The sequence below is a fragment of the Platichthys flesus genome, chromosome 20 (assembly GCF_949316205.1).
Source record: "Platichthys flesus chromosome 20, fPlaFle2.1, whole genome shotgun sequence".
Taxonomy (NCBI): Eukaryota; Metazoa; Chordata; class Actinopteri; order Pleuronectiformes; family Pleuronectidae; genus Platichthys; species Platichthys flesus.
The window spans coordinates 4855874-4877891 of NC_084964.1; the positions used below are offsets into that span (position 1 = coordinate 4855874).

The window sequence follows — 22018 nt, forward strand, 5'->3', positions numbered from 1 at the left end:
GTTTTGGATGTGACATACATTGAACCATGTCCCATTCCCTTTAAAAGGTGGTAGGAGTAGGAGGTAGTAAGGGAGAACTCTTCCCTGCAGAGGAAACATGGTTCCCTTCACACACGAGCAGATCATCTGTGTGGGTAACATCCAGAGTGGATGTGTGTAGCAAATCTTTCTAAGAGAGACATTTGCATCAGGCTTGCTGCTCTGCGCCACTGAACAAAAATTACACTTACACCCTCTAACATCTGGCTTTTGTCTCCCAATGAGAATAGATACAATTGGCATTCAGTCCCAGGTCAAAGGACTCTGCAGTAGACACAGGTTTTTATCGTCAATTGGCTTCGATTGGCAGTGATGGAAACAAGGTCCCGGTTGAATGCGCTCACTTGGCATGACCAAAAGGTTAGAGATTATCAAACATGATGCACCACAAAATAAAAGCATTGAGACAAAGTCTTCTACTGCCAATGGGAAGAGTCAATCACCTTATTCCAGCAGGTTTACCTACTTTGAATAACGTGCATATACCCTCTAAATTTAGAGTAGAAGTTTTTTCATTTTGTGATTTGATTGTTCTTTCTACTTCCTTCTTAATGTCCTACCTGTGTTATCCAGGAAAAACTTGAAACAGTTTTTGATACTGTTGAAGAATCCGTCAATGACCATGTCGTCGATGTACTTCACATAGGCCTTCCACTCCTCAGTAGACGACTCAGCTCTGAACAGCTCCAGATTGCTCTAAGACGTGACGAAGACACACACATGAGACAAAATAACCATTTCTCCCATGTATGTACACTTTAAAATCACAGACTTATATTAACAGCATAGAATGACGGAATAAGAGCAAAACTCAAAGCCTATTTGGTATTTCACAAAAACACAGAATAACATCTTTTATCTACCTTCATCAGGATGTGCATCTTTTCTCCTGAGGACCGGATCAGACTGTAAAAGCTTTCCACCCTCTCAGCCCTGTCCTCCAAACTGAGCATTGCTTCTTTCTTGTCCTCCTTCCTGTTGAACATAGGGGTGGCCCAGGACCTCATGCAGCTTTGGATCTCATTTACATTGTCTTTGGTTCTCCGGAGTCGGCTCTCCAGGTCACAGACGGAGGATTGCACTTTCTGGATATACTGCGAAATACCTAGAGAGGGAAATATGACGGAGTAGTGAGAATGAGAGTGAATGAGAGTGTGTGCTGCTCCCTCACTGTGAGGGAGAGAAAGCCACTCAACAAAAGCACGACTGTTTGCTGTCGGGGCTCCTTGATGGTAGAACGAGCTCCCAATTGACGTCAGGACAACGGAAGAACTAAATTAAATTAAATTAAATGTTTAGTTCTCTTAGATTTTTCTGGGTTTTTACCCTCACAGTTTAATGCATTTATTGTAAGTCTTATGGATAAAAGCGTCAGCTAAATGAATGTAATGTAATGGGAAATATCGGTATCACCTAAAAATGTGTTAATCTTGTGTCTTGTTTCTTCTTTCAGACTACAACTTAACCTGCATAATTAAGATACGATTGACAACTGAGGTCCCTCATTTCATCGATTTTGGTTTCCTATGACAAATTGTGTCGTTTTCTGTAGTACTACCAAACAGGAGGTGTGGGGAACCTCTGGAATTTGATATAGCCCATTAGACAATTCGTGAATAGAAAACAGGCAACGGGAATGTTAAAAAAACTTTTGAGAGCAAGGAGGTTCCTTCTGGCTGGTGCAAACATAGCTATTACTGTATGTGTCATCGCAGACAAGCATCAAAGCAACTGTCAAGAAAAACAGATGATGATGGAGAGGAACGATGTCCTTTCAAAGAGAAATGGAGATGCATTTATTTCTTGTTTGATAATGTATCGGTGTGCCTGCTTTGTGTCGGTTCACTCAGTATGATGAAAAAAGAAAATTCCTTCTGTGACACGTAGAGACACTGAGACTGAGTAATCAGTTCTACCATTAATGTCAAATTCAAAAGATCAGATATCACCTAATCACCAAATAGAAGGACTAAATTAGAAAGAAACTTTCGAAACAAGCTGTGAAAAAAGCCATTTTAGAGTTGTATCACTACCATCTGACATCAGACGTCTCCACAAAGAGAAACAGTTCCAGCTGGCATAAGGGTTAGTATGATAATGTGACTAACGTAAGTAAGTTAACAGATTTTATATCAATAACCTGGCACCCAATATTCTTTCGTGTGGGGAATTAGGACAAAACAAAACCTGAGAGAAGAAGAAAAAACCCTGGAGCAGAGGAGGAATCCTAGAGTTGATGTTTCAGAGATAAAACAACCACATTATATAATATCATGTGTTCAGTTAATTAGTATGGCCCGCAAAGGACGTTATAAAAATTGAAATGGCCCTTGATAGAAAAAGGTTTCCCCTCACCTGCCATAAAGAGTGGTCAGTGTGAGTGTGCTTCAGCAGCTTTCACAGCATTTAAACAGACTTGCTTTAGTCAATGCATAAATATTAAAGCGTTCAACCAAAATACAGTCTGCCAGCACACTCAGGATCGAGTGTGAGCAGTGGGTGTATTCAACAAACACACCAATGGACATCTGCTTGACTGACTTTTTAAAACAGACTGGAAATGCATTACAAACATGTCTTTCTTCTTGGCACCTATCGAAATTGTTGAGCTAGGTTACCGTCCAGGTTGCCTCAAACAACAACATCTGACACATAGATACATCGATAATATGCATGTGAACATGATGTTATCAGGCCCAACATGGAATGAAGACTCCAATTATTTCACAATTCAGTGGCTGCATCTCTCAGACGCTGCACTTGAAGAACAGTGGCATCAATGCGGAGTGAGTCCCATTCTAAGGCTCCTTCAAATGAGACGAAGAAATGTGGTTGGATACTTCTCAACACAACCTATCTCAAGATTCATTGAGTGCCGATGTTGAAGCTAACAAGCTGGCTATGCAATGCGATTAGTTAACGATGCACTGGTAAGAGTGAGACAAGCCTAGACCAGACCGTCTCATTTAAGTTCAGCATATCAACAAAATACACACCCACTGTGCAGCATGAAGGAGATAAATGTGTGCAGCTACTGAACATTCTGCAGAGGGACTGTGACTTTGTTCCCACAGACAGCTGCATGCTTTTGCTTTTACCGTAAACTCTCTATTCATTTCTGCTGCGTTCCTCTTCTGGGAATCCCAGGGGCTGAAGAAACTAACAACATGCCTGCCGGCGCAGTGTCAATCAGAGCATATCAATGATTGAACACCTCTCCTATCCTTATTTTACATGTTTTAAAATGCAGAAATTGCTGTTCATGTCACATCTCTCAACATCCTGCTCTTCCCTCGAAATGACAGGGATGGAAGGAAGCGCCAGGGAGTTGGAGGAAGGAGGGACATTTTGATCATTCAAATAAATACCTCCTTGAACATTGTGTAGTCTCGGATGGGTCTCGGATAGGTCTTCCAGCACGACAATGACTCAAAAAATACGGCAAAGGCAAAAAGGAGTGGCTCAAGAAGAAGCACATTAAGGTCATGGAGGGGCCGAGCAAGTCTTTGGACCTTGATCCCATGGAAATAAGTGGAGGGAGCTGAAGCTTTGAGTTGCCAAGCGACAGCTTTGAAACCTCAAGGATTTGGATAGTATCTGCAAAGAGGAGTGGACCAAATCCCTCCTGAGATGTGCGCAAACCTGGCCCTGTCAACAACTGTTTCTCCACCAAGTACTAAGGCAAGTTTTACTAGGGGATCAAATACTTATTTCACACAATCAAGTGCAAATCAATTTATAATGTTAATATGATGTGATTGTCTGGATTCTTTTTGTTATATTCTGTCTCTAACTGTTACAATAAACCTACCATTACATTATAGACCATTAATTTCTTTGTCAGTGGGCCAATTCACAAAATCGGCAAGGGATCAAATAATGATTTCATTCACTGTATATTTATATTTTCTCAAGCAAAGAAAGTGAATGAGCATATAACCCAGAATGTTGACCTAACTATTCCTCGGAAGGATAAAAAACTTCTCTCTTAAAGCAAGTAAACAGTTACGCAAGGTCATTGCATGAGACTTTAAAAAATATATCTCTTGCCCTACAGTCTTGTGTTACTACAAGACCCTAATACACATCCATCTGGTGTTGCAGAGGTGCTATCTGTGGTTGAAATCCAACTTTGGGCTACCAATCTAAACCAACACCATGTATCCTGTTACCTCACTCTGTCAGAACAACCTCACTGATCCACAGCAGTTTGATGCAAAAAAGATTTTTAAGTTTAGCTTAAAAATGCATGGGGACGTATGTTCTGGATTATACGGTGATACACTGTTTCTACTGCAGAATAATTCAAATGTAATTTGTTAAAGCTGTGAGCACCACTCATGAAATGTACCCACCTCCACTGACCTGTGGTGCAAAAACTGTCAAGCTAAGAGTATAGCTACAAGTGTGGAATAAATGTTTTCTGTAACGCAGGTTAAACCGACCATTTAACAGTCACGAACAATTACATAGGTAATTTCTGAGTTATGTGTCTGATAGTATGAGTAAACATCCAGACCTTTGCTGTTCCAGTTCAGACTCTTCTCAGCCTTTTGGAGCTTAGCGTCGATGTCCCTGAGTTGGCCCATTATCAGAGGATGTTCCACCTCGAGCACAGAGCGCATCACCTGCAGTCAAACAGTGGGAGATTAAAAAAAAAGGAAAAGAGGGATGTGATGTGATTCTGTGCTCCCATTAAGCGTTCACAGTAATATCATTTTAATAGAACCGCCAGTGAAAGGCCACACAAGGGCCCAGAGCTGCAAGACGGCTGTTGTCCTCATTAAAGTCTCTGTTTCTGGATGCAACCAGGTTGCTGGGACTTAATCTGACTTAAATCGTTTGCTACCCGAAGCAATGAAATGCTGTATTTCCAAAATTATGGCAGCTGTGACACATGTGGCTGAGTTGCCCATTTCCCATTACAACAACATAACAGAATTGTGAAAACAGTATACTTATGTTCTAATGTCTAATGTCAGTAAGTGAATTCATACACATAATGTGCATCCTCAATTTTGGATCTTATTCCCCCAAAAAAACAATTCTTGTTTTAGCAGTCTACAGTCTGTATGTTTATTTGTTCCATTCAACTGAAAATCCTCAAGGGAATTTCTTCAAATTTAAAATGTTCACCACTAAAACATGAACTAATTAAATTCTGATGGTCAATGTTGAAGGGGTATGCTGAATTCACAAATAATAATTATTAATCAGGAATCAAACTTGAAGAATAAATAAATTATGACAGATTCTCTGACATTAAAAAGTTTGAAAGGATGAAATTTCACTTTTATAAATCTAAAGGGCAACATCACATTATAGTGATATCAATATTTTGTCCCAAAACACCTCTGGTCATTATTCAACTCCCTAATTCAGGAACAGGAGTAGATACGGTGAATGGACTGTATTTAAATAGCACTTTTCTCTTAGCAACCCCTCAACAGTAAAGTTATCATTCAACAATTTACGCAGCACTACCCTAACTAGCACTTTGTCCACATGCATCTCATACACACGCTACTCAGGAGCAATTGTGGGTCAATGTCTTGCCCAAGGGCACATGTCAGCCTGGACGAGCCAAGAGATTAGTGGACGGCCCGCTATACCTCCTCATGTCAAACTAACTATTGAATGTCACCAGTGTATCTTATCTTATTCCTATTTTAGCTTAACTTAGCTTAGCTTAGTTTAGCTTATTTTCCTCACCAGTCAGTGTTAATGTTAATGTCTGGAGCTACTACTCTATAGTGCAAGCATATTGATGCGGATGACATGAGAGGATGTGACATCAACGGCAGGACTTATATATTTCAACGAACTAATAGATGTTCCCTTCTCTACAGCACTGATGCTAGCATGGTTTAAAAAGCCTCAGACTGCCATCTAGAGGTTGACATGTTTCCCCTGCTGCCAACTGTGTCCCCACCTCATGCTCTGATATCACACTTTATTTTCATCCTTGTATACATTTCCTTGACGGCTTACAGCCTGATCGACACCAACCTTGTTGTATGCGCCAATGGTGATCTCAAGGTTGGCAACATATTGCAGCAGCTGCCCCCTGGTGGTGTAGATCTGCATTGCAGTTTCAGGGATGGCCACAGTCTTACTGGCCTCCAAGTACTTCACCTCCCGCAGCAGAGACACCAGCTGAAGAAGAGGAAGAGGGAGGCAGTGAGAAACACAACAAGATATATACATGTTGTACTGGATCCTCATGTTATCCTCATGTTATTTACTGTAAAGTTTTGTTGTTGGTGGAAAAACTTCCCACTAAAGCTCAGATTAATGAGAGGTCAGTTAGAAACTCTTTAGGGCAGCATGGAAAATTAAATTACCGACTTAACTTATTAAAATGATGAATGCGCAGGAAAAACACAACTTTATTTAAGGAGTTATGGAGCTGTGGGCAGGTGTCTGACACTTAGTGGAAGATGTTTAATGAAACAGATTAGTTTGATATATATGACAAAACCAAACTAATATATCACTCAGAGCGTGTGCAGAGTTTCTCAGAGTAAAAGGTTTAAAAACAGTGGCACCTCTAGCAGCCTCCCTCGGATCACTTTTTAGAGAAAAGTGGATTAATGTAAAAACCTGCGGGCTGAAGTTGACTGAGATCAGCTTAGTGGCCGGGTCTCTGCTGATTAAAGGCAGGTTCAGGTTGAACTGGGAGCTCTCGCTCACGGTCTCTGTCCATGTCTCATACAGACTGGTGGAGTATCTGGAATGGAAAACACACAGAAAACAACACTTTATCTCAGCCAAACTGAAGTTATTATCACACAGAAATATACCCATTGTTTTTAAGCTCTCTGATAAGTGCAGGCATCTCTGTGCATCTGACTGTGACTCGCAGGGCTCTGTGTGGAGAGATGAGCTTCAGTGAGGTTTTAAATAAACAGGTGAACAGCTCCTTGTGAAGCGGCAGTGGAGCAGCTCAAAGGTTTAATCTTTATGACGCGGTCAATTATAGCTCGGAGCTCGGAAACTGCACCTGGAACATCACCTCAAGTCCCAATTTCGAAGGAACTTCACCAACCCCCGAGTTTGCAATCCAAGATGGCGGCTCCGTGTATCAACATTTAGTAAAAGCTGTAGTTTTTAATGTTTATAAGCACATAGTGTTGTCCAATTTCTGTCTGGGGTCATTTACCTACAGTATAAGTACGCCTGAAATGCCATGTAATGCGTGATTATGAATTGATTATGCTAACAATGGCTAGCTGGCTAATGTAAACAATCTCAGGGAGGACAGCCGCAAGACAGGCTTTCTCTTTCTTCGACTTCCGACCAAATGTGATACAGCCAACATGACCACAGGCCAAACAAACAGCCCATTCTAAACAGGCAGGTTTACAACAAAACCTTCACTAGTTCCCATTAAAGGAGATTTTCTGTCACAAGGGCACAGGTTAAAATCAACATAAGTAAATAAGAGGCATATGATTGAGACATTTTCCCCAAATCATCCGAGGTTGTAAACAGAATGAGTGGCGTTATTTGCTTGTTCAAGGGCAGAGGGAAAGGCAGCAGTTCAGGAAGGTTACATGCAAGTGTTCAGGGGTAAGATGAGGATAAACCTTGATTCATCTGCAAGAGGCTGGGAACAGACAGCATTTCAGGGCTCTGTACAGCTATATCAATCAGTAAATAGTCAAGATTATGACGAGAACTTAAGTGTGCACTGTGTGCTCCTTATTGGATTTCTGCTGTGAGCTTCATTTCCTGATAGTGGCACCGCAGACGCAGAGGCAATCAAATGCCTCGGTCATGGCCATAAATCACACTGCATTTTGTCTGTGGGGGTAATGAGTGGGGATGCCCATTCTGTCCCTCACTGGAAAATGTATAATAATGGTGGCACTCACTCTCGACTGAGGCGATGATTATTACAACATAACAAGAGCTCTAATTTCTGATGGGAGTAAATTGAGGGCAAAGGACTGCTGTTGTTCATCATTTGAATTCTGTGGGTTCGGGGGGGGGGGGGGGGGGGCATCAAGTGAAGGAGTCATATTAAGTGTGAAGCGGTAACATTGGTTATCTGTCGGTTGTGTGTGTAATAATGTGCATCATTCACAAAAGACATCTTCACACACGCACACACTTTTACATTACCATACTTGTAAGGACTCACTTATCTCTATTCTGAGCTTGGTCTGGAATAGCTGTAACTTAACATTCATCCTCATCTTAGCTCTAACATAATATACTGGCTGCTGATATTTTAAATTAAAGTGATAATAACTTTCTTCAATTAGGGGACAAATAAATTGATCAAAAATATCTTTGTATCCGGCCGCTGTCCAAAACCAAAACAGTTTCACTATCATGTAAATGACATATTTCTGGTTCCAAGCATCTTATTTACTGCTGATGAGGAGAGATCTAATGAATGTAATGGATAGTATATTTATTTTCTAAAAGAAGAGCAAAAAACATCCCCAATGGAATTTGTTGATTCTCTAAATCCTGGGTTTCATTGCTTTGATCGGTTGCAGATCAAGACAGTTTTTCTGCAACTGTTGACATCGCCCCTTGGAAGTTTAACTGAGATTGTTAGGTTCTGATGCTGATTTCTTAACTACTTGAACTTCTTTGTTCAACAGGGCTCCATTTGGAAACACCATATATTTCCAGCTCATTACACCTATTATCTGCCTGATCTGTTTGTTGTGTTTTCTCTCTCTCTTTGTTTGACCTGCATCTCTTGCTCTTTTCTTATTCCAACAGGAAGCAGCCAAGCAAACTGGAGGCCATGCAGCAGATGGGACTATTTTTATGTAAATAGTGAATTATTTTTTTATTCCATAAGGTGTCCTCCCTCATTTGTCAATCATGTTTTGTGCTATCCTAAAAATATTTTGAAATACACAGACCTTTTTATTTTGATTATATTTATTTACGCTTTGACTCCCCTCAACAGCCAGAATCTATATTTACTGCAAGTTGTACGTTAAGAGAATTCAGCTGTCAGCTTTTCACCCGAGGCGAAACCCCATCACTCTTGTTTTAGCCTCTTTACACTGGCTCCTAGTAAGTATTGGTATTGATGTTAAGAACTTACATATAATATAATATTCTTATATATTTAGGCCTGGCTCAGGTCTGCCTTGGACCAGCTTCTAGTTATACTGCTATAGGCCTAGATTGTCAGACAACACATGGACAAATGGAGCTTCTCTTTCTTCATCTCATTCTTCATCAAATTAATGTCTCATTGATCCATGTTACTCACTATGTAGCTTTAATCAGCTGCCATGTGTAGAGTGCCTTGAAACATCATCCTGTGCAGACATTTCTACACAAGTGGAAAAACAGACATGCCCTCTCTCTCTCTCTCACTCTCTCTCTCTGTCTATTTTTGCCTCTAACATAATTTCGTTTGATTCCATGCAAACAGCATCTTCTGACCCATGGGATGCTTTATCTTTCAGTTTTTGATGTTGGATATGGTCTAAAAGGCCATTCCTCACTTGACATCAGTGAGTAGTGAAGGAACATATGGGATTATGGGAGTCCTGTGAAATAATCTGTAGAGCAGCGCCACAGTAATGAGAACATAAATCATGCTCGAAGCTGCGTGTCTACATGCTATTCCACAGGGGCTGCTTTCATAAATGTTACACGCTCAACCATCAAAATCACAAACATGCAGGTTCAAAACTGAGTCTGTGTGAAGTCCCAGCCACAGAGGGAGCTAATATCTGAGTAATGTGATTGGCTTTCAAGGTTATTACAGTCTTGAAAGATGACGTCTCATTCTGTCACTGTCTATTCTGTTTAACCTCCCCTTCTGTTCTTTTATTCAGTGATACAGACATCCAAGCCTGATGACAAGGGTTCTATTCTAGGAAAATAACATCCACACTTACTTGTCCAACAGTTGCATCATCTCCTCATACTTGTCGATGACCTTGGCTCCTTCCTCAGACTCCAGACACCTGCAGAGAAGATGAAATCCGTCACCCCTTGCAACAATTGTAGCCTATACCTTCCAAGGAGCCATTATTCCACATCATAATTTTTATGAGGCCTCAAAAACACCGTTGTAAATGTTATGAAGAGGAGCAGCTAGAGCATCAAATTCACAGGTAAACCGCTGGAAATGATTAACCACAAAACAATTCAGTTTTTAGCAATGTTGGCGATGGGAGGAAACTCACGGGCAGGAGAGTTGTTCGAATTTGGAGAACTGGGTCTGGATGCGCTTCTGTAGACTCTGGGCCCATCTCAGCCCGCCAGCTACTGGAGGCATATTCTTACTCACGACAGGCGAACCTGAGGAAGTCAAGTGTGCTACAAAGGTTAATGGTGACTGAGATAAGAACCATACTATGTTGTCAGAGTACACTAAATGCACAAAATAAGGTTATCCCCGAGAAGAATGAACCCAATAAACCTTCGATATGGTGATTATATGATCTTAAATCTCTCTCTCTCATTCTCATTAACTGTTTCAAATTGAGACCTTTCCAAGTTTAATCCCTGCATTAACCTGTGAGTCTTTGCAAACTGTCCCTGAAGCTCCTTAAGCCATTTTCTTGTTCTGCAGAGGATCTCCCGAAAATGAGGGAAAGAGAAAGTCCGCAGAAACTCCAGAGGAGCTCATTTCAGTTCACACAGAGTTGTGTGCACGTTTAAAAGTAGCTTAATACATCTCACACTTATATCCCTTGTTTTCCAGTTTTTTGGGCAGTTTGGGCCTTAATTGGGTAAGTGAGAGACAATTGGAAATGAGAGGAGAGTGTAAGAAAGAGAGATGGGGGGAACAACATGCAAAGGTCCTCTATAGCTGGACCTGCACTTGCTCTGCTTTATAAAACTATATTTATCTATAGTGCTATCTAGCCACCAAGATTGTTTTCATTTTATTTCCCTAAGATCTCAGATATGGTGAATGTTTCCGCCATTTGTGCTGCCGCCCCAATACGATGCAAGTGAAAAGCAATTTTAGTTTGTTGCTGAAAATAAATAACATTTTATGAAATGAAATTTTAACAGATACAACCTCTCTGTCAAGCCACTTGCTTTTGGCTTTGTCATGGTTAGGCACTTAGCGATCATAATTTTTCATCCTCACAGCTATAGACTTATATGTGGTCTCTTTTAAGGGGATACTGAAATATATATATATATATATATATATATATATAGCATACTGTAGTAAAATGACATCTATTTATATATATGTATATATATATATATTCAATATCATACACCACACTTAGCTATCTAATATCAGTATTTTTTTGCATATGTGTGTTCATTTCGATATCTTTTTATACATAATTCACAAATACAGTTTACAGGTTTGTACAATCAATCTGTGCACTCAAGTACGTTTGTCTACCAATTATTTTCTGTCTATAGTGAAAGGTGTGTATTATTGTTTTTCTCTATATTGTTATTTACAGTTATTACAGATGTATTCTCTTATCGTATCTCCTCTATTCTTATTTTGTCTTACCTTCCAAACCCGTCAGTTTAAAGTTTAATGTCTAATCTACACCTTTTTTGTTTTGAGGTGGAGGCTGAAATCTCAGAGTGACAAAACATGTTCAACAAACCCTTGAAGAGACAGATACCCCAGATGGAACAGAAAACCCCTGTTATCTCAAAATGTTACACAAATTATACAGTTTTTAATTTCCATATTTGCCTAACCCGAGCTACATGGTGTAATCTCCCGATCACTCTCTATTATGGGGGCCAGAATTTTGTTATAGCTTTGCTCACTGTAATAATACAGGAAATTGTTCTAAATCTCACCAAGCTCCTCCGCAAGCTGGATGTGTTTGTCATAGACAAGTTTACAGCAGTTCAGCTCTGTCTCAAACACAGTGACAAGGAGAGGGTATCGGCTCACAGCATCGGCTGCCACTAGGGGGCGTTCCAGCAAGCTACCAAACATATCCACAACCTGCAGACAACAGATTAGCAAAAGGGCTTTAGAACTCGTTTGTGACTGTGTTTGTGCATTTGTGAGAAAGACACAAATTCAGTTCCCAGACCTTGAAGGTGGGCTCCAGTCCGGCGGCATCATCGAAAGCCAGACAGAAGATGGTTCCTAGTCGTCGCTCTATGTCATCCACCCTCAGATCAAACTTCTTCACATCTTCTTCAAACTCCTGTAGGGAACAAAAAGCACAGCTACAGCGGCAGCCAAAAGAGCACACAGCTTAGACTGTGACAGGCCGGCATTTCCCTTTTCACATCTCACTGACTCAAAGCCATCCAGAGGGGAACACCGACGGGTCTTACACGAAAAATAAATTACTTTTCTTGCCATTGCTCAGAAACATCTTGGTGAAGCAACTAAAGAGTATTGGATAAAAAATACTATTTTGGTAGAAAACCAATTTGCTCCCCAAACATAAAACTTCCCAAGCTGTAGTGGTGTTTGCCTGCTTGAATAAAAGAAGCATAAACTGAGAAGTATTCAGGGCTAAAAATTGCACTGAGTGAGTAGCCTGTGTCTAGTATTTCATAAAACCCTTGCATCTCACTTTAATAGCGAAACCCCTGTGCACCCAGTAATCCTCACACTCCGTACCGTATTGTTCAGGTCCAAGCAGTCATAGGGCTTCTCTGTGATGAATTTGAAAGTTTCTGCAAAATCTTGGTTGAGCAGCTCGACCTGCTGGCTGAGTGCACTGCCTCTGACAGCTCCAATCACCAATTTTTCCAGCTTTAACATGTCTAAAGCGGTTAACAGGATGACCTATAGGGTGACAGTGAGAGGAAATTGAGGCGATTGAGCTAAACTACAGTATCACTGAAGTGACTGCATCTCAATTCTCATGCCAAAAGTGCTAACCTTGGATTAAATACTCACCTTAATGGCGAGGATTCTATTGATAAAGCAGTCAAATCTTGAGAAGACCAAAACCGGGGAAAAGTCCCAAGGCTTAACCAAGTTCCCGGCCCTCTGGTACTCGGCCAGATTGGCCCTGCGGTCCTCGTAAGTGGTCCTGAAGAGCTTCAGGATCTCCAGGCACGTCTGTACCGTCAGGAGACTCTCAGAAACCTCTCCTTTCAGAATCTCATCTGGAACTAGAAACATCTGGGCCTGGTGTTGGAGAGGAGTAGCAGCTACCGTAAGTTTGGATTCCTACTCAAAGAGCCTCATCTCAATTATACGCGATGGAATGGATTCTATTGAGCCCAAAGTTAACTTCTCATCATGGGCCAAACACAGACTTATATAATGTTAGCTCTTATATCATAATCATTGCACAAACGCTAGCTTAGCAAAGATATTTTAGGGTTCAAGCGACGGATGTAATTAGTGTGGATTGTTATGATTTTCTCTGAAAGGCTCATTAAGACACTTTGAAAAAACATGGTAACCCTTTGTAATATATAAAAACTATGTTAAAGCCCTGACGCCTATTCCAGAAGATTGGGGGTAACTAAAACAGCATCTAAGTTTATCTTTGTTTGGCTTACAATACAAATGTGATAAAGCATAAACACAGCATAATGCAATTCCCTATAGGTGACAATAAGCTACATCCTATATATTTGGCTGCAGTTGCACATCAGTCCCTTAAACATGTTTGATTTCTTTCATCATTTATGCTAAAGCTAAGCCAATCATCCTCCTGGTATAAGCTAAAAACGTTAATATTCTTGTCCAACTCCGGCAAGAAAGGAAAATAACCCTTTATTTTAATGTTAATATTATTTTTACACTAGTGTAGTTCACGTTCTAAACATATCTGTATGGACTTGGATGTTGGCTTGGTCTGTGGTAATGCTGCAGAGCCTACTTCTTACTTCTACTCCTTAATATAATATAAACACACCTACAATATACGTTCACTTTTCTATTGTTTGCGTGCTGGACGTGGTTTATGCACTCTATGGTGCAGAGTGAAGTTCGACAACTTTGAGTTCATCCTACTTGGTTTATGTCCCGCCCCCATTGCCTGCTTCAGAGTGCTATGTTTATGTTTATTCAATTTGTATTCATATGGAATTCATCACAAGGGTTTAAGTATAGGATACACAATTCAAAGAGAGTGAGAGGAACTTTGGAGGGGCTGGTGAAAATGTTTGTCAAATACCACGCTAGAGGGTTAATCTAACACTGCTGGCTTGTTAGACTTTCCTGGGAAAACTTTTCTGATGCACTGTGCATTTTCAGCAGCAAATTACTTTTCTGTCCAATAAACTGAACAGAAAAGGAACTGAGCTGGACAGAAAAAAGCATTCTAACCCAAAGGAAATCCAACCAAACGGGAAAAAAACAGCACTCACCTACTTTGTACTGAAAGGTGACCTCTTATGATTACAGAAAGACAACGGTGATTACTATTAGCATCAAAGATTGTTATTTGAGCCTGACTATTATAAATGGGTGGCCTTTCACAGACATATCACTGCTGTTTTTTATCTTTTATGATTGTACAGAATAAACAATGGAGAAAAATTTATTTTATTATTATTATTATAAAATATCAAGCTTCATAGTCATCGGCTGATAAGTCGATGCTGGTAATCTTTTACTCCCTAATTACTATTACTGCTATATATATATATAGTTACGGCTCAAATCTTTATATCAAAAATAAAACAAAGAAAAGTATAACTGCTGCTGACCTGCTGTATGAGGAGGTTGCAAGTCTCCTGCAACAGAAGGATGAGGCGTTGTGGTGTGTTGTAGTGTCTGGAGTTTGCCCACACCAGGCATACTGTGTGCATCAAAGGGCCAATCTGACGTCTGACTTCAGGAAACTCCATGCTCTCCATGTCCTCAAACAGGCCCTTGAGGGGCATCAAGTAGATGCTGATGTCCTTTGCTTCTTCCAAAGCTGGCAAGTGAAAATGTGATCAAAGTCAGTTCAACCACCACATGTGAAAAAGAAGATGGTGATGAATCATCTCAAATCATGCCTCAACCAGATACACACTACACCTCAGAGACCCAAGACTAATTACATGTTTTCCTCAGGTCGGATGTACAGATTCATTACCTGCAGAAACCTTCAGTTGCATGTTTTTAAAAGCAGGGAAATAGCTGCTCTCCGCAGCCTCCAACAGCTTCCCCATCTTATCCACTTTAGAGGCTGTTAACTGGGAATAGATGCCATCCAAATCTGCATATCTTCAAGTGGGAAAAAGAAAAAATGGAGGACAAAAAAGTTCCTGTCACACTGGATTGTTCCACCACTTATTTTTAAATCTCTTTAAAACTTGTTCATATGTTCTGTTCTGATAAAAATTACGTAATTTGAAGGATCAGTGTCTGCTCTAGGAGGATCGGCATGTAAATGTCCTCTTGATAGCTAACTTTTATTTTATCACCAGGTAAAGTTTGAATGTAAAAAAACAGATGAGGGCTGCTGCACACAGGAGGATTTGTAACTCTTGACCATTTAATATACGTGTAGGAGATGAGAGACATATTGACAGATTTAACAAATTTGAATGTTGCAATCTTCAGAACACACATACTGGGGGATGTGGCGAGAAGGTCAGACCACACACTTGCAGTTTGTATGAAACGATTTCACATTGGCCTTCCAGAGACTAAGAAATTTGCGTTATTTTCTATTTTTTCTACAACTATGGAGGAGGCATTTATATTTTTCATGTTTTTGGTCACAACTGTTCAAGTACCTAACATCTGGTTGGTGACACTCTTTCGCTCTCCCTCGCTATTGTGGGTTTCTATCGTGGTATGTTTGATGTTTATGGTAATGGGTTAAGGTTCAGAATCAAACGGTCACAATACAAATATTTTGTTAACCCCCACACTTCAGAATTAGTTGGGCAGATAATAAGCACAGGGTGACCTCCAGTCAGGAACACCCCCATGATTGTTGGAAGGGGAAAATCAGGTCTAAGATCCGGCCCTAACATCCTGTAAAGTACAGCAGCCATAACAGAACAAATGCGTTTTTTCAAGATTTTATTCTGCCACGTTAGTATAAAAAAGAAGAGTGCACCAAATTGCTTTTGTCCCTGGACAAGTGTGCTCTGAAAATCAAACAATTAGTAGCTTCAGCAAAAAAATTGAAAAAACAAACCAACTTTGAGGTCCTACAGGGACATTGTGTTATTTACACACAATCTCATCCCTGGAACAAGTGGAGCTGTGGAGCTGCCAGTGGATACTTTGTGTCTGTAATAACTGAGGTGCTGACCTGTTCTTCCAGAAGAGCAGCTCTGTGTCAGGTGTGGGGTTTTTGCCTTCCAGCAGATCCCCAGAGGAGTCTATCTTCAGGACGACAGAGATCTGACGGCTCCACTCGATCACTGCTGACTCCAAGGAGTGGATGATGCACCTTTCCACCATTCCCTCCCTGTGTGGTTTCATAAACCATTAGAATGTGCAAGTAGGAGAAATTATGCATTGACACAAACCTTTTTTTTCCAGCTGTTTGTTTACCTTTTGCCAATCTCCAGGGCGGCTTGCTCCACTCTCTCGATGTCCATGGGGAGGGGCAGCAGAGTATGGCCTTGGACTTGGCCTGACACCACAAACAAACTTTTCTTGAGGAAGTGGACGTTGCGCGCGACATCATCACACACTCCCGGTGGCCATTCAGTGTGGTTGCTACTGTTAGACACCAGCATGTCCAGCAGCTGTGAATGTGTAAGGAAATAAGAGTTTTTAATGCAGCAAAATATTAGCTTCGGAGTAAACTTTCAATGTATCAAGTGGTGGAGGAAACATCCAGATCCTTTACAGGGTCTGTGGGAATAGGTTTGTGCTTAATTAATGGATGTTAGACTAAGATACCTAACTTCTTGAAGTCCCCTATCTTGTTTTAATGCAATTTTTTTAAATCTTCATTATTTAAGTAAATGTTTTCATGGCATGAGCTTTGTTATTTACAACTGTAGTTGACCTAATACCCACAATTCACAGTGACTGGATCAAGACAATACATAATATATTAAGATTCTTTAATTATTTTATTGAGTTAATCAAGATTAAATCTAAATAATTTAATATATAATGCACAAATATAACTAATTAAAAGATGAATAAAACAATGTGAAAGATAGTCCATTTCAGCAAGTGTCCAGAATTCAGTATCTTATCACATCTGAAATAAGTACAACAAATTATATATAATTTACGATACACATTCTAAGTGTTGATTACAAAGAATTATGTATTTCAAACTAATTTTCTAACACGAATCTTAAGGTTACTGGCATAACCCCTGTTCTCTGAGTAGCATCACTGACAGGTCTCAATATGGGATATGCCACTTGCGTATCCCATAGCTAGTTTCCAGAAACTAATGCAATAAATGGAGTCCCCATCCCTCTCTTTGTATCAGTAAGCAGGGGTTGACATACTTAAGTCTTTACTGACTGTAGTACTTATACCTATCAATTGATCAAATGTACTTGGATGACTGATTTGGAGTGATATACAAACTTCACTGTCAGTTCATGAAGCCAGTACCCAACCGCACAGAGAACACATTGCTCACCTTATCTATGGCAGATAAGAGATCTAGCGGCCTGGAGGGCATGTGTCCCCAGGTCAACTTCTCGCTCATGGTCTCCACAGTGAGGGCTGTCTTTTCCCGCTTCATGAAGTACACAGCCTTGGTTCCTGGTGACGAGGAGGAGAGACATTTGGCGGCCTGGAGCATCCCACCGGCGGTTAAAGACACCAATAGGCTCCGTCGCTCGGCTCTGTCCAGGAAGTCCTGCAGCACCTGGTGGTTCTCCTCGCTGGAGACACATTTCTGCCACTTGTCTTCTTTGACTTTGAGGAATTTCAGCACCAAGTCGGCGATGAAGACCAGCCGCTGGTCCTCGACAGGTAACGCCTCTGTTTTGGCTCCTTTTTCCCCTGCCTGATCTGATTGTGTCTCCGTTGCCATGGTAACCCAACAGTAGTGTAGACAAGGTCGTGATCAGAAAACGCAAACTCAAATCTTGTGTTTCTTCTGTAAGGGCAAACTGAAATTGTGGTTCTCTTCGGTAAAGGCAAACTTAGATCTTGGTTCTCTTTAGTAGGGGCAAACTCAAGTTCTGGGTCTCTTTGATAAGGGCAAACAAAAATCGTGGCAGTGGTAGGTTGTGGAGGAATTTACGGTCTCAATAGAAACGGCAACTGGAGTGTAAATGCACTTGCCTTTGTTGTCACTGTTAAAAGGCAAATGCCTTTACACATCAGGGGCAACAGCCTTTGATGCCACACTGTAACTAAAGCTGCTTGTGATTGATACAAACAGCTTTATCTGTATAAAAAAAAAAATATATATATATATACTGGTTTATTAAAGTTTATTAGATAGTTTGTTTGCTCTCTAACTGCATAAAAAGAAGAGTTTGTGTCAGTACGTGTCGCAGGACATTTCGGGAGAAGTTTGGGTTAACGGCTGTTCACAGGAATCTGCAGGCAGCCCCGAAAACTGTCAGGAATTACCAGTTTCTGGCAGGCCTGGGAATGTTGGGAAGTGACCCCCCTGCTCTTAAGCCTAGGGGAGGCTTACAGTGGCAAATGACAATTCTCTGAGCTTTACAGATGCAAATCAGGATAGTTTCCCTCAGTGCAGATAACACCTTTTTCTACAAGGTACCAAACTATATGGGGTAAATACACCAGGCTTGAAATAAATATAAAACCTGAAATTTTTAATTGTTTCCCTTAAGTATGTAAGTGTGCTATAATGCATTATATTGTATACCATGAGCAAAGGTCAATGCTAGGAAAATGTTTTGAAACAGGGCACTTTATTTCAACATTTTATTATACTCCAAAACAATGAGGCTCAGTAAATCTGTTTCCCTAGATTAGAGTGGAAACTCACCTCTTCAATCTTAATTGCCCATGAACACTATCCTAAAGCTCAACCACTGTGCAGAGTGGAATGATTACAGTTACTTTTTCACTTGTGTTGGTTAAATGCACAGTGGATGTGTTAACCACATATCTACCAGCAATCTGCTCAACAGGAAGAAATGATGCTGGGTATGATATGTAAGCTCCAAACTTCTACTGGCTTTCCATAAAAATATCTGTCCTCCCAAAATACTGGCAAAAACAGCACCATATTCACATGTCCATGGCAAACTAAGCTGTTGACTCTGCTGAAATTCCCTCATAATTTGAACTTTAATTGTCTTAAAGTCCTCCATGTAGGCTGTTTGACCGAATAGCGTCAAACATTGCTAATACAGAACTGCTCCATACAGCTAGGTATTAAGAGCAGAGATGTTAAAATGGTTAGAAAGAAATTTAATGAGACTTTTAACAAATCAAATTTATGAACAAAACAGGAAAATTGAATTGGTCACATCCTTCTCCGCATCCTCCAGGTGGACCAATTGCTTCTCCTTCTTCATCAGCCTCACTCTTACAGAGGGGAGGAAAACACAGGTCATCAGGGTCGAAGCGAGGAACCACCGGGATGTTTGAATGCAACATCAGGGGCAAATATTTAAATACATTTAAGCTGTTATAGTGACCAATCAGAAGACTTCTTTACATCCTTTTACAACAGTTTGTGAAGTGTAGCCGAATATCTTGTTCCCTGACGGAATACTGTAGGAATAATAACAAAGAAGGTCACTTCAGATTTAATAAACGTTGCTGTTGTTGGTTATATCCCTTAAAGTCTGCAGCCAGTTTGCAGGTTGGTAAATAATAATAAATCGTAATAAATACTGAGAACAAATAATTCCATTTTAGAAATTTTATTCATTTTTATAAATGTGGGGACAACAGGAGCACCCTGAGAAAACCCATTGCAAAACTTAAGACTTAGTAAAAGCTAGGGTAGGCCGGATAAATCCCTGGCCTGAAAATTATAATGGGGCACCGGCACCACATAGGATCAATCAGCGCAGGTGACAGGGAAGAGATGCCTGCTCTGAAAACCAGGCTTTTTGCACAGGCATCTTCTCACAATGGAGATTATTGATATCTCGAGTTCTGGATCTCTTCCAAGAAGGGAAGACATTAGCATCTCTGGACACTTCTTACACAACTCCTTGAAAATGTCCTTGTCAAGGATTCTTCTAGGGATGAAAGTTGGGTCAATGTCTTTGACCTCGGCCCTAATCTCTCCAGATGACGCCTTATGTCATCATCAGTACAGTTCACCATTCTATAGATGCGTGTGACAAGCTTGTCCGAGAGAACACAGATACATTTTATATCTGCCCTCTGCCTGGGTCTTTTCAATCTTCACCCTGGCCCTCCTGTCTGATGATGAGTTCTTACTTTCTTTGCTAACCACTGCTGGTGTTGACTGCTTCAATCTTTTACTCCCACTGCTGGTGACCACTGCTGGTGTTGACTGCTTCAGTCTTTCCTTCCCACTGCTGGTGACCACTGCTGGTGTTGACGGCTTCAATCTTTTACTCGCACTGCTTGTGACCACTGCTGGTGTTGACTGCTTCAGTCTTTCCTTCCCACTGCTGGTGACCACTGCTGGTGTTGACTGCTTCAGTCTTTCCTTCCCACTGCTGGTGACCACTGCTGGTGTTGACTGCTTCAGTCTTTCCTTCCCACTGCTGGTGACCACTGCTGGTGTTGACTGCTTCAGTCTTTCATTCCCTCTGCTGGTGACCACTGCTGGTGTAGACTGCTTCAGTCTTTCCTTCCCACTGCTGGTGACCACTGCTGGTGTTGACTGCTTCAGTATTTTACTCGCACTGCTTGTGACCACTGCTGGTGTTGACTGCTTCAGTCTTTCCTTCCCACTGCTGGTGACCACTGCTGGTGATGACCGCTTCAGTCTTTCCTTCCCACTGCTGGTGACCACTGCTGGTGTTGACTGCTTCAGTATTTTACTCGCACTGCTTGTGACCACTGCTGGTGTTGACTGCTTCAGTATTTTACTCGCACTGCTTGTGACCACTGCTGGTGTTGACTGCTTCAGTCTATCCTTCCCACTGCTGGTGACCACTGCTGGTGTTGACTGCTTAGATATTTTATCCCCTCTGTTGGTGACCACGGCTGGTGTTGACTGCTTCAGTCTTTCATTCCCTCTGCTGGTGACCACTGCTGGGGTAGACTGCTTCAGTCTTTCCTTCCCACTGCTGGTGACCACTGCTGGTGTTGACTGCTTCAGTATTTTACTCGCACTGCTTGTGACCACTGCTGGTGTTGACTGCTTCAGTCTTTCCTTCCCACTGCTGGTGACCACTGCTGGTGTTGACTGCTTCAGTCTTTCCTTCCCACTGCTGGTGACCACTGCTGGTGTTGACTGCTTCAGTATTTTACTCGCACTGCTTGTGACCACTGCTGGTGTTGACTGCTTCAGTATTTTACTCGCACTGCTTGTGACCACTGCTGGTGGTGACTGCTTCAGTCTTTCCTTCCCACTGCTGGTGACCACTGCTGGTGTTGACTGCTTAGATATTTGATCCCCTCTGTTGGTGACCACGGCTGGTCTTGACTGCTTAGATATTTTCTTCCCTCTGCAGGTGAACTCTGATGATGGTGCCGACTGCTCTGATCTTTTCTCCTCAAAGCTGTGGACCTCTACTGATGATGACTGCCATGAGTCGATGTTCAATAAAGCGACTGACACTCTGTTTGTGTGGCGGTTAACTTGGTTGTTCAGCCACCAGCTTATCAAGGACAGAAAACAAAACACCCTGGTCTGAATGTCTGCATATATGCCCCTGTGTGAAGTAGGAACACAAACCTTTTTCACTAGACCTGAATCCATGTCTGAATTCTTGCGGGGTGCGATGTGCAAATAGATCAGATCTGAAAGCCGTTTTGTGAAAACAATAACCTTTTCAGATGGAGGCTTTTCCAGTGTTTGGAATGCAGAACTTTCATTTCCACCTCCTGGCTTCTCCTTCTCCAAAAGCACAGAGTCAATACTAGCAATCAATGACTTTATTGCCTTCCTGCTAGTGACTTTGGGATTCTCATTGAATTTTTTCGCCATTTGTGACATTATTTGGAGCGTCCCTGCCACGGCAAAATTCTTTATCAAAAGCCTATTGAGCTTTCTCATTCCTTTACCGT

At 41.2% G+C, this 22018-nt stretch overlaps 1 protein-coding gene across 1 annotated transcript in view; it reads right to left on the reverse strand.

Annotated features, from left to right (window-relative positions):
• LOC133931779 (dynein axonemal heavy chain 9-like) overlaps window positions 1-17906 on the reverse strand; it is a 114264-nt gene extending 96358 nt beyond the window's left edge. The window contains exons 1-16 of the mRNA XM_062378732.1: window positions 17508-17906; window positions 16448-16644; window positions 16203-16361; window positions 15030-15160; window positions 14656-14867; window positions 12887-13120; window positions 12605-12772; window positions 12063-12179; window positions 11821-11971; window positions 10215-10329; window positions 9924-9992; window positions 6643-6769; window positions 6049-6195; window positions 4559-4667; window positions 903-1144; window positions 600-735 (exon numbers count right to left, since the gene is read on the reverse strand). Of these exons, the coding sequence (XP_062234716.1) occupies window positions 600-735; window positions 903-1144; window positions 4559-4667; window positions 6049-6195; window positions 6643-6769; window positions 9924-9992; window positions 10215-10329; window positions 11821-11971; window positions 12063-12179; window positions 12605-12772; window positions 12887-13120; window positions 14656-14867; window positions 15030-15160; window positions 16203-16361; window positions 16448-16644; window positions 17508-17906 (2713 nt within the window). The remainder of the gene's footprint in view (window positions 1-599; window positions 736-902; window positions 1145-4558; window positions 4668-6048; window positions 6196-6642; window positions 6770-9923; window positions 9993-10214; window positions 10330-11820; window positions 11972-12062; window positions 12180-12604; window positions 12773-12886; window positions 13121-14655; window positions 14868-15029; window positions 15161-16202; window positions 16362-16447; window positions 16645-17507) is intronic.
• Between the last annotated feature and the right edge of the window lie 4112 nt (window positions 17907-22018).